The sequence below is a fragment of the Aphelocoma coerulescens genome, chromosome 1A (assembly GCF_041296385.1).
Source record: "Aphelocoma coerulescens isolate FSJ_1873_10779 chromosome 1A, UR_Acoe_1.0, whole genome shotgun sequence".
Taxonomy (NCBI): Eukaryota; Metazoa; Chordata; class Aves; order Passeriformes; family Corvidae; genus Aphelocoma; species Aphelocoma coerulescens.
Window position 1 is genome coordinate 56,322,437 of NC_091014.1, and position 13,140 is coordinate 56,335,576.

Sequence of the window (13,140 nt, forward strand, 5' to 3'; positions counted from 1 at the left end):
GCCTCAAAGTCCATGGGAAGTGAGGATTTGTCATCCCTTATACACAGCATTGTGTCAAATAAACTTAGACCCCCAGGGCTGGCGGCTGTTCAGGGATGTGTGTGTGTGTGTGTGTGTGTGTGTGTGTGTGTGTGTGTGTGTGTGTAGACACTTCTTTGCTGCTTTGTTCACATTTATGCAAGGCTTAGGGAGCAGTTGAATATTTCATATTGCCTGAAGAGTAATCACCTTTTTCTCTTTTCAGTCCTCATTAAGTTGCATCTCTATCCATTTTACTGATTTTTTTTATTTTTTTGGTGGGGGACTGATCTGAAACTGAGGTTCATTTGTGCATTGCTTTTCCTGGGTTAGCCCCTGCTTTTGTGTGCTTCTTGGTTAGTAGTTTGTTCCTGTTTGTAAGGAAATCTCAGTTACTATGATTTGGCACAAACCTAATGGCAGGAAAAGTACTATGAAAGAAGGTAATGAATTTTGATACCTTTGGCAATGAATCATGACCTCATTGAATGAGTCAGTCATGAAGTCTGGTTGTCAAGGATACAGGTGCTATTTACATACAGACAATCTGGTAATTCACAATCACAAAAATCAGATGCTGGACTCTTCAATGGGAATGTATCAAATTATTAGAATTTACACACACTCCAAAATAGAAAAAAACTCTTTACAACCTATTGATGGCTTTTCAAACTGGTTTTGAATACAGCTGGTACTAAATCAGCAGAAAGATAAATAATGAGCGTCCTAAATTCCTCATTTGGAACTTGTGTTCTGTGATTCACTGTGTCCTCCCTGGGGATGTCCTCCACACTGGGATGACTTTGTGAAATTGCTTACAGAAGTTTAAACAGCTTCTTTTCCATAGCTGTAATACACCATTTCAGCTCTGCCTCAGACATGACCTATTGCACCTCTTTGTGTTCCAGTCCCTGAGCTGCCCCATGCTGTCCAAGCACTTCAGCTCTGATCTGCAGCCCCTATGGCATTCTGCAGCCTTACCTCTTTTAATGCCAGTTAGAGGAAGAGCTGCAATGAGAGGAGTAGGGGCTCGAGAGGGTTAAACAATACCCTTCCTTTGAGTGAGCATTGGAGTCAGTAAGGTGCTTCTGCCCTGCCAAACAGGGAACACCATGGGTTTATAGGGGTGTTTTTGCAGGCAGGAGGCCTCTCATTTAACACTGGTACAGGAGTTTAAAGAAAAGAAGTTGAAGAATCCTTCTGAGGACAAATAAAGACCTTTGAGAAGTACAAGGCAGGGAGAGTGTGTCAGCTTACAGCAGTAAACTGGGGAGTAAAGTAATCCCTGGGACCATGAACACCAAATCAGGCAGGGTAGGGATTTGAGGCCCCCATCCAAAAAGCACTGCCTGGACCTCAGGGTTGGTGGCTACTCCAACCTGAGTCTCTTCCACTTACATAGTTTAGAAATATCACATTGAAATCTCCCTGTTGACATTTTTATGAAGTATACGAACCTTTCTGAGGAAATTGGTTCTTTTATTAAACCATTCATTTCTGATAAAACACAGTTTAAAAATAAAGTTTCCAGACATCTCTAATCATGGCATAAGATACACATGTGGTGCGTATTTGCAGTGTGATTTGGGGCATATTTAAACTCATAAAAAAAGCCTGTTGAGATGGCATTAAAGTGACATATATAGGTGGCTTTACTGTGCAGATTTGCCAAATGTTTAACTCCCACTGATTTCAGTGGGAAGTGTCTGGTTACCTAAGCAAGGAGTCTGGTTTTTTAGCAGGAAAGCTTCCTGTTTACAAAATATCACTTGTTTACCTAAATTATGAAGTGCCCATGGGCTTAATTAAGGATATCTGTTCAGTGCCTTGCAGAATTAAACATCTTTAAGCTTAAATTTAAGCTTAATTTATTCTCATTTCTTACCCTTCAGCCTGGAAAGCAGGTATATAATTATACAGGATATCCTGTGCTCTCTGATTCTGGAAGGGCTGAAGCAGAGTGAGAAATTATCAAGATGTGTCTTTGGGTAAGAAAATGGAAGAGACTGTGTATAAGGAAACATTTGGCCAAATGCTTCTTTTTCAGAGAGAAAATGCTTCAGGGGAAAAAAATGGTTAAAGGTACCTACAGAAATAATGTTGTATTCAAGCTTATTGTTTAGTGGTTTGCGCATCATGTTTGAAATATTTAATCTCCCCAGAGATTGAATGCAGATAGTAATATAAGGAGGTTTGCTAGGATTTTTGTTTTCAGTGTATTTCCATCCAGATAATGGTTCTTACAGCCCTCCTAGACTCCCCCGGTAGATACCATCCTCTCTTCCCTTCCATCTCAGATCCCACTGCCAGTCCCCGAGGCTCCCACTGTGTCATCATTTGAGTGCCTTGGGTCAGAACCTGGGGAAGAAATAGGAACTGTGGGTGCAGTTAGCCTGTTCTAGGCCACAGGCGTATGGCAGTGTTCCAGGAGGCTGGCTGTGTGTAATCAGGGAGTGGTAATGGTTGCTGCTTAACTAGGATGGTATTAACAGAAATGTGGATAGTGCCAAATTGCTTAATGACAACTAACCAAGTGTTAAATAGATGTGGAATTTTAAGTTCTGATCTTTCAGTGCTTTAATTGCTAAATTAATATTAAGGAAGTGTGTTTTTTCTTAGTTCTCAGGAGGCTGTGATCAAGAGTGGGAAGGATCCATAGGTCAACCTGAAGGCTAGCAGTGTTGCTGAGATCTACCCAGATAATGGCACTGGAATTTTATATTTCTAGCTGCAGTTTCATCTGTAAGCCAGCAGAGCTTTGGAATAGGTTAGAAACTAGAAGAAGAAATAAACACAGTATTATGGTGCTATCCAGCCTTGGAACGGGGATGTTGGAGTAATGAGACTTTCCATTTCTAGATTCACTTTCTGTCTTTAATGTGGAGATAAGAGTCTTCAAACGACGTGATTTTTTTTTCCTTCTGATTTGCTTGTAGTGTCTTGCCAACTGATCTTTTTTATTTCTCCAAGTCTCTAATGCGGTGGCCATAGCTTTACGTGTGCAGTCTTTATCATGTGCCTCACTGATGCCCATGGCAGTCTGTACAAGAGTGTCTTGGCTTGCACAAATTCTGCTGTAGCTGGTGGTGCAATAGACCCTACCAGACAGCCAGAACTGAATGTGAGTTTGTGGGCTGACATAAACAAGAATGTGGTCCTTGGATGTAGTGTTGCATATCAATGGTTAGGAGTCTTGTTGCTTTTTTAACTTGTTGCTCTTTTTTATGCTTTCATATATCACATAGTATTTATCTAATTCTGTTACATTTGTAAAGCAGCCTGCTTTTTTGCTAGACCTGTTTTGTGGTTTTTCTACCTCAGGTCATCCAGATGGTTGCATAGTTTCTTGATGTTCTTTAGCACATCCTTTTAGCGCACATTAGCATGTGCTGTCCTTCTTGATTAAAAAATCAGCTTTTTTGGATAGTTGTCAGCTCCATTCAGCTTTGTGCAGTTCACTCCAGGCTCCCCTGACATCAGTGTACATGTAGCATCCTGACACGTTTCAAATCTGATCAGATCTGAACCACCAGCTAAGCCCTTGACGCTTACCAGCTTCTACACACACAACAGATCCTGAAGCATGGCAGCAAAGAGCCTCTACACTGACAGCTGCAGCTGTCTGGGTTTGAAATCATCTCCCACACAACTGGCTAGAGATATCAGCAAATGCCCCCTGGCTGTGATGTGACGCCATGTGTGTTGATGGGAAGTTCCTGCAGTACCAAGGAGTCTGTCCTGCAAGAGTTTCTGAGGTTATCATCATTAGCCATGTCTGTGTTCATGGTCCCCAGGTCTCTGGGTGCTCAGAGTGCTCAGCAGCACTGGGATGCTTGTGAAGATGAGGATGCTCATGAGTATCCAAAAGGAAACCTCAAATGAAGTGTAGGAGCAGTATGGAGAGTTCACAAAAGGTTTTTCTTAACAAGTATTTTTTGTCCCAGTTGCTGGCTTCTTAGCTTTCTTTGATTCACTCTTAAATAAGTAGAAGTTCCCAGCAGACAGTTTCCATTCTATGCCTTCTTGTGAAACTGCATGCTGGTATCCTGTAAAACTGTTAAATAGCCCTTTAGATTCCTTCAGTCCTGTGCTTCTGTTACACGTGCCCACTTCCCTGAGGGAGGATTCAATCACTGAAATTTTTTTCAAGCATTAATGCCTTTTGCTGCAGTTAAATACAATGGATGAAGTACGTCAAGTTCTTTTCAAAGAAAGGAGATTTTGATAATCCATTTTTCAGTGGAGAAATCTTTTATCTTAAGTTTATGCCCTTACCTACCCAAAGCTCTTTTCATTTATGTGGTGGTCTGTATTTTCACCACATGATGCAGCAACATGTTGCTGTACAGTTAGGCTACACTTCTGAACATCTGGACAAATGTAAAAACGGCAAAGAATGTAGCATTACCTGGGACAAATATCTACACCAAGTATTTTTGTCCAAATAATTTCCCAAATTTATTCAGTGTATAGATGCATCGTAATCTTTATTTAAGGTGCTCCTATAACCAGACAAAGCAATTAGCCAATATCTGAAATGATCTTTTTTCCTTACAGTTGTTTTTCTTTAACTGCATGTATGGTTTTCTGACATCTTAGTAGGCTTAGCAATGAAATACCAGGAATGGATAAAGCTTTCCTTATCAGGAGATATTTCATGGGTGTTGGGTATGTAGAACAGAGGGCCATAGCTTTTATGGCAGTATAAATACTCAGTGGAGCGACTGTGTTGTTTGCTGAAGTTAGTCCAGAATTCAGGCTGCATCCTGCTCTTTCCTCAGCCAGTCTGCTCACTGGGCAACAAATACTGTGGTTTCAGAGAACTCCCTGTTCCTGTGGAGCTGTGTTCCTTGCTGACACCAAGGGAACTGCGTTCATCCTCTCCGGGCTGCTCCTGTTGTGCATGCTGTGCTTCAGCTCTGTGTGTTCCCTCCCAGAGCTGTGATGTTCAGAGCAAAGTTGACCATGGGCCGGCTCAGCAGCTGGTGCTGCAGCTCTGTGCTGTGTGTGAGTGACACGGTGTCTTCATGCAATTCACTTAATGGATTCAGAGAACTTGCAGAACTTGGAGCTTGGAAACAGTCCCAAGAGAGACTCTTGTTTTTAACCTCTTTAGAAGTCTCAGGAATAAAAGTGAATAATAAGTATTTGGTGATTTTTTTCGTATGTCTAAAATACAGCCTCTATAAAATGAAATCATTCCTGCAAGCCACTACTGACTCCCTCTTGTTTTTTCCTTAGGGCCCCATTCCCGTTCCCACTGGCAGCAGTGCAAAGTTGCATCAATGCAAATGAGGATCAGCCCTTTATGCCAGCATTGCAGTTTAAGTCTAGGCCACTGTGAGAGTCATCTCCCATTAGCAGAGGATAAATATCTGCTAGAAATTGGAACTCAAAGGGTGAGGAGTTGTACTGCATTGCTGTGTTGTGTTAATGCAACAGAGATCAGTCTGTTTAAATGAAGCAAAGGCAAAAAGGAAGTCAGATTAAATTCAGTCCTTTTTGAACTATTTAAATGGGTATAGGATTTAATTTTGAACTGCTTCTTCTCAATACCTAACCAGGAAAGAGACTGCTTGGCCTAAAACAGTGAATCAATTTCATTAGCAGAAACAGTCATGTGGAAATCTGAGATTAATGTTTAATACCTACATCACTGTGTCCCTTGTCCTTCCATCTTCTTCAGCAGAGTCCATAAACTATCAGCTCCATGATTAGAGTTGTGGAAGCACTTACGAGTGCTGCAGCTCAACCTAGCGTAGCACCCTCACTCAAAAGTGCAGGTGATACCATGGAAGAGTTTCCAAGCACATCACCTCCAGGGTGTACAGTTATTTGTGGAAGACACAGCAAAGCCTTCCCTATAAAAAGACAGAAGGAAGTCTGGCTAGTTTGTGGTTTGTTTTTCTGCTGTTTTCGAGAGGGCAGCACACTGAATGCACATAAAAAGAGCAGATAAAGCAAATCTGTATTCTAACAGCAGGATGTCTTTTCTCTTTTTTCCCTCTGAGGTGATTCACTGGAACTCACCGAAGAAGCTGCGAGTGAAAAACAAGCATGTGGAGTTTTTCCGCAACCTCTACCTGACATTCCTGGAATATGATGGGAATTTGCTGAGACGGGAACTCTTTGGCTGCCCCAGTGAGGCAGATGTTAACAGTGAAAATGTAAGTGGGATGTCTAAGGCTTGGTGATATAAAGGGTAGTTCATATAAAGCACAGGATGTCTGAAGACTTGGAGTTGGTTGTGTGGGTAGTGTGGGGCAGTGGAACTCAGGAGAACTGCAGGCAATGCTCAGATTCCCAGAGTGACACTGTGCAAATCATTTAGTCTCTCTGTGCCTCAGTTCCTCACCTGTAAAACTGTTGTTTTAATCCTGTCTTTACCCTGGGTTTTGCTGCTTTTTTTTTTGTCTACTTTGCCCTTTTAAAATCCCCAACAGACATAACATCACAAGCTGAAAATGAGGATTTGGGCTTTTATTCCTTTAGGCAATTTTGCAAATCTCACCCTTAAACCTTGCCCTGGTTTCAGCTGGGATAGAGTTCATTTTTTTCCCTTAGTAGCCAGTACAGGGTTGTGTTTTGGATTCAGTATGACAGACCTATAACTTCCCAGGAGGTCTCGTTTCTTGCTGTGTATTTGTTCAATATACAGTGATGTCAGTTTTGTCTAGGAGATACTAATGCACAAATAATGAAGAAGAAATGAAAATATCAAGACTGCTGGATTTAGGTCTGTGAATTTTTGCTGTGCTGCAAACTACAGAATAAGCAAATGCTTCAAGGTACACATAGGCTGTGAGACTGCAGGTTTTTTTCTGTATTTCCCTTAACCAAACAAAGCAGTATTTATGTGTATCTGCATAAAATTTGCAATCAGAACCTTTCAGACTAAGCAAATCCTTTGAAAATGATTGAAATCAAGGATGTTTACCCACAGATGCATGTGTACGTGTATGCCTGTGCATTAGTACATATAATTCCAAAGTGAAAAACTGTTAACTGAAATGTTTATACACAGATGTATATGAACTCCTTGTGTGTAGTGCGGTCTCTGGAGATTTGTAGACCAAGTACCAATTTTGGCTACGTAGTGTGAAAGGAAGTAAAAAGGAATCTGTAACACATTATTCAGGAAAAAGAATATTTCTAAAATATGCAATGTTGTCTATATAAAAATCAATTAAGCAAAGCCAGTATCATGTACACATTAGCAATTAAGAAGTAACTGACAATCAATATCATCATTGAGGCTGGTAGTGTTTCCATTTAGTCTGTGAATAAAATGACCACAGGAGATGCCATTCCCATTTTTTTAAATACAGCAGTCAGAGATTGGGTAGATATATTTTAACCCAAGGCAAAGCTTCCCAGACACTTATTTTACCATCTCATGGTCTTCTGAAAGGAATGCGGCTTAACTGGGAGAGACAAGGAGGTGGGGGAGAACAAGAGAGAGAATGAGAGAGAGGGAAGGCAAGTGCACCACCAGAGCAAAAGCACATGGAGGAAGAAAATCCTCTGCAAAAGGCTTTTAGAAAATCAAGTGAACTACATGTGATAAAAGACCACTAAGAGCCTCACCCTTGGAGACATCAAGATACAAGAGACAGAGTAGAGGGTACAATAGGAGGAGAAAAGGTAACTGAGAGACATTAAAAGAAAGACAACAAAACACACCTTTATCACACTTGGAGAATGCAGGTTAAAAATTATACTGGCTTCACAATATGTTGTGTGGGTTCAAAGAGCATGAATGCAGTCACAGACTGCTTGCTGTATTTTCCAGAGCTCTGTAAATCCATAATAAACAGATGTATTCAGACGACAAGTTGCTTGGGAGCAGTGCAGAGCAAATGCAAGTCCTTATTGTAAATGGCAGTCCTTAAAGTTTAAAATGGCACATTTTACTGAACTTGTATCTGGTTGACAGACACTGGAAATGACTAACTGTTCAAGTCTGTTTCTTATTCAAGACAAGTAGAACACAATATGGTATATGGTATGGCTTGTGTCTGAAAAAGAAATGTAACTCATTGCACCATTTATAAATTTTATATATATATATATAAAAATATATATATATATATAAAAAGATACTGGAAAAGAATGAGCTAGACATACAAAATACGTGATTCCTAATTTGCCAAGAGACACCAAAAAGGTTAACAGCCTTCTATCGAAACAATCAGTTATAGGAAAAAATCCAACTTCAGCAAACTTTAGAGTAGTCACTTAGGAGAAGACATTGTTTTGTATTAGTTGCCCTTGATATAAACTCCCCCCTAAACTTGACTATGTCCTTTTATTGTAGAATATAGTGAGCAAGTTTCAGCTTTGAAGTTATGAGACCCTAAGAATAGGATTATCATGAAAACTGCTGTTTCTCTTGCTCTGTCTGCTGTAACATATACAGTGTCACAGGTGTCCTGTTAAATACAGCACATTCCCATGATCTATTGCAGGATTATCTTCAGAAGCAGAGCATCTTGTAAGGTGAGGAGAAAACCACTGTCATTCCTCCCAGTACAAGAATTAGAGGGCATGAAGTGGAAATAGCAGGTTCAAAACAAAGGCATTTCACTCATGATGAAGCTTTGAGCAGGAGGTAATGTTTCTAAAACTATACATAGCCTCAAAAATTACTCTTCTTGGAAAGAAAATCAATTAGGAGCTTTTAAGCTCTGGTGCTGAAAGTCCTTGAACCACAAGTTGAGGTCTAGGTGAGAGTTTTGAGAAATCCTTGCTGTACACTCGCCCTGCTTTTACACTCCCCTAGGCAGCCAGCTCACAGCTGGAGACAGGATGCTGGCCCAGGTGAACCTTCAGTCTCACAAGATGCATTCATAGGTTTCCATTAGGATTCGTAAGCATATATGTTACATAAAAGGCAATAACTTCTCTTAAGTCAAGTATGTACGAGGTAGGAATTGCTGTTTGAATTTTCTTTGCTTTTCCTATTATTTTCCCTCCTTTCCCTGAATTGAGACTGGCATCCCCAAAACACAGAGGGGCTTTCTTATGTTAGGCAGTGTACATGTGTAAAAGGTGCTCCTTCAGCTGCCTGTGCTTCTCTGCACTGTGGACCAGTGGACAAAATGTTAGAACAGCTCTGCTGTTTATAATTGGAGAGAATTACTTGAGCACTAAATGTACTGAGCCCTGCTGTGGAAGTAACAGTGGCTTGGTGTGAGTCTCCCTCACAGTCTGGCTGCATCAGAAGATACCCTTAAGGTATTGTAGCAATATACCAGCCACTGCTTTTCTACAGCTTAATATTTGTAGTGATGTTTTATTTACAATACAACCTGTAATTAAGGCATCTCATTTGTAATGCAAATGTCTGTAAAACAGGAAAAGGAAGTGTGGCAGTGGGTACCATTGGGCTGATTCTGTTTCTCTAAGGCCCCTTTACACTTCTCATCAGTACAGAGATGGCCTTAAAATGAGTGTAAATTACGTATCTTCCCTTTCTAAGAACTCTTAACAGTGCCAGAGAGATGCAAAGGGGCATTAGTTTAAAAGGTAATTGGACCTCACTTTAATCTCTCTCACCCTTCCTCTGTGTATCCATGTGAATGCATGTATGCTTAAATATATATTATGTCCATATGCATGTGGAATTATCAGTACTTCTCTTTTTCTAATGTTTGCTGAGAAAGTATAATACCACAGAGTGAATTTTAAGAGGTCTGAAGGCCATCTTCAAATAATGTACTGCACAGTCCTGATCTAATCAGATGCTGATCTTGAGCTTCATCTAACAGGAATGTTACTAGGTTCCAAAGCATTACAAATAGGGATGGATAGGAAGGTAGGGCTCAGAAACTGAAATACTGGGGGCAAAAAATCCCAGAGTGGGATAATTTTTCGGTTCATGTAAAAAATGCATATATGTATGTCTATGTGTACATGAATGCTTCATCTTTTCCTTAAAATATTCAAGCTAAAAGACCCTCTGTGTGGCAGGGACGGGCTGGGAGCAGGAGCCTGCCACAGAGCAGTACCCTAAGTCCCCCTCATTCAATATGGGCTGAAGTGAGGTCGTGCAAAGCAGACTCTTCTCTGCAAGTCAGTGTTACAATCGTCCCTTCGTCATCTGTGTGCATTCTGGGTGGAAAATTCAGAATATGAACCAAATCCTCCTGTAAACACAGTCATTGACTTGAGTGGCTCTTAGAGCATGTCCTTAGTCACTCCATCCTACTTATTCCACCCTAGTTCCCCTTTCCAACTCCTTTCTTATTTTGATGCAATGCAGAAGATTTTTGGGAAATCCAGGAAGGCAAAGCTTATCACAGTCTCAAATTCTAACATTTTCTATTGGCTTTTAATGCTTATATCCAGCATTTTATTCTAATGGACCTACTGTAAAGCCTAAAATATTTCAACAGGATCTTCCAGCCAATCTCTACAGTTACTCTATGAGAAAATTATTGTAAGCCTGATTTTAGACAGAGGCACTCACTCAATCTTTTAGCATTCTCATAAAACTTCTTTCCTGCAGACAGCTTCTCACCAGGTACTTCTGCCAAAGCATTAAATCTGAAGGTTGAATGGAGTGTCCCCTGTTAGTGAAGCCTGTGTCCTGATCCAAAGCCTGGGGCAAGATCAGTGGGAAGTGTATCACTGATTCCACTCAGTTTAAGAAAAGGCCAGTAGATTCCCATTAGAGAAGACTTTGAGGAAACACAAGAGAAAAAAATGTCTGCAGGTTTTTCTTTTCAGATTTTCAAACCAGCAATACAAAGAAACAGTGTAAAAAAAAAATCCGGTTGTCCCTTAACACACTTGCTTAGATGTGTGCTTACATACTAAGTAAGCCTTTACTTAGTTACTTTTTTCATGCAAAACCAAAGATTCTTAACAGTAGCAGAAGGCTGTGCATGCCAACTTAAGAGTATCCACCAGAAAAAAAGGGAGATTCTAGCAAGGTGTACCACACAGTATAAACAACCACACTACTAACAAATTTAGCAATTTTTGAGTGACTAAAAATAGCATGCAAATGAAGCTTCCAAGTCAGTATCACAGCCCTGAACTTGCAGTCAGACTGATGCTTTGAGTACCCTTTGCTCCTGCTGAATTTCAAGAGTAGAGCCTCATTTGTAGAACTGCGATTTAAAGTTACTATTTTGTGATGTCATAGTCTTTCTCTAGTAACAACAGATGGCATATGGCAGTTTTGAGGTGAAGTTCTGACTTCCCCAGCTGCATTGTTTCTATTATTGTCACTGTTATTGTTATTAAATGCTGAGCTGGCAGACCATCCTGTTACTTGCCTGAAAGTTGCCATTATACTGCTTTCAATTGTTTATAATATTATTAAGTGGAGGAGCACATGGGCTGGGATTTTTTTTGTCATGCTGTTATGCCCTTTTTTCCCTTTCTCACATTTTTTTAACGTGAAACATGGGAGGAAGCTTGGAGATTTGCCCACACCTAAAGTTCTGATGACCTCCTCATGAAATACTCCGTACCTCAGAGAAGGGGCTGACTTTTGGGCAAGGAACATGTCTTTTGCCATCCTGGTGGAAACTTAGACAAATAATAATGCTGAAAAACCATGGCTCGCACATTGCCAGTAGTGTTTGCTTTGATTTTAAGGAGGCTCAGGTCTCTGGAGACTCTTTCTTAGGAGTGTGTATGGATACATCTGACCAGATTACATATATATACCAGTAATACAGCAGGGTTGGGCATGCTGCAGGCAGGGGACCTGGACAAAGACTGGTGTTTCCTGTGACTGTTTCCTCTGAATCCTCCATGCCAGGTTCTGACTGGACAGTAGAGCTGAGAGCAGGAACCTGCATTTGGTCTCTGTTCTGAGGGACATCCATTGGCCTCAGTGATGTCCAGTCAGTAGAGAGGAGAAAAAAATCCAGGTTCTCATACAAAAGAGATGAAATCCAGGTCAAAGGCAGAAAGGAAAGAGAGTGTTTGTACCAGGAAGAGGAAAGAACTGATGGGTGCCTGTAGGTACAGGGAGCTGGCAGAATGCATGAATAGGGAGCATGGGACGAGACACGGGGCTGGGACTGACTTAGACCCATAGAACTTGCCATTTGTCAAGGACTAATCTGAGGAAAGAAAAGCAAGGTGACCTACCTGTCAAGACGCTGTGTGCAAGGGGGTTTGGGAACAGCTCAGCCAAAAAGGTCTGTCAAAGGTCTGGGGAAAGGAGATGCAGAGGACTGCCAAATCTGACATCTGCAGCTAAGATCAAGGGGAGTTGTACTTCGTATATACAGAACTGTCTGAGATATTACACATGCCTAAAAATTGGATTCCCACTTGTGTTGAATGTCTGCAGTCAGGATAAGCCATCACTCCCATTTAGCAGGAGTATTAGTGGTTCTCACATGCTGCAGCACAATTCCTCTTGCCAGGTGGGTTTGCTCAGGCACTGTCCTCTTTGTCCTTAGCACAGCTTTATTTCACAGAAGGCTTAATTTGACCCATAGCAAATGTACAAAATTTTATCGTGTGGGAGGAATAAAAGTTTAATTGACGTGGGATTAGTCTGGCTTTTATTACTGATCATTGGAGAGGCCAGAAGGACTTTATGTAGGTCATCCAAAACAAGACTCAGTGAATGCTTTTTCCTCTCTACATCATCATTTGCTTTGTTTATGCCATGCTAAAGGCAAATGTTAATTCACACACTTGAAAGTGCTAAATGTTGCAATCCAAATTGCCTGCTGGTGGGAACTGGGACAGCTACACAGGAGAAAATGGAACTGCTGCGGTTTATAACCAGATTTTAGTTACATCCTGGGCTGGTGTCAGTTTTCATTTCAGTGGCTAAGCTGAGTTGATTTTGTGCTGTGAAACTTAACTGCACACACCTGGGAAAAGGAAAGATGATCTGAAAGTTTTGAGTTTTCATGTAAGCTGCTCAGTTCTTGTTGTGTTAGTGTGATAGTGAGTGATTTAAGTCTCATGTTGCCTCACCTCAACTTAAACACTTGATGAGAGAGCCTACATTAGGGGTTTTATCCCCTCCCCCAAGATCTAAATGGACTCTAGACACATAACATTGTTTGTCGGGGGGCTTTGATCTTTTTTTAATATCTAATCCTTCAGAAGATACCTGATCTTGGATTTTTAATCGATCTC

General features: G+C 40.9%; 1 protein-coding gene across 3 annotated transcripts in view; it reads left to right on the forward strand.

Annotated features, from left to right (window-relative positions):
* The window catches only part of LARGE1 (LARGE xylosyl- and glucuronyltransferase 1), a 278,578-nt gene that overhangs the window by 229,042 nt on the left and 36,396 nt on the right, over positions 1–13,140 (forward strand). For all 3 annotated transcript variants that reach the window (XM_069002929.1, XM_069002931.1, XM_069002930.1), the window contains one exon: positions 6,030–6,185. In XM_069002929.1, the coding sequence (XP_068859030.1) occupies positions 6,030–6,185 (156 nt within the window). The remainder of the gene's footprint in view (positions 1–6,029; positions 6,186–13,140) is intronic.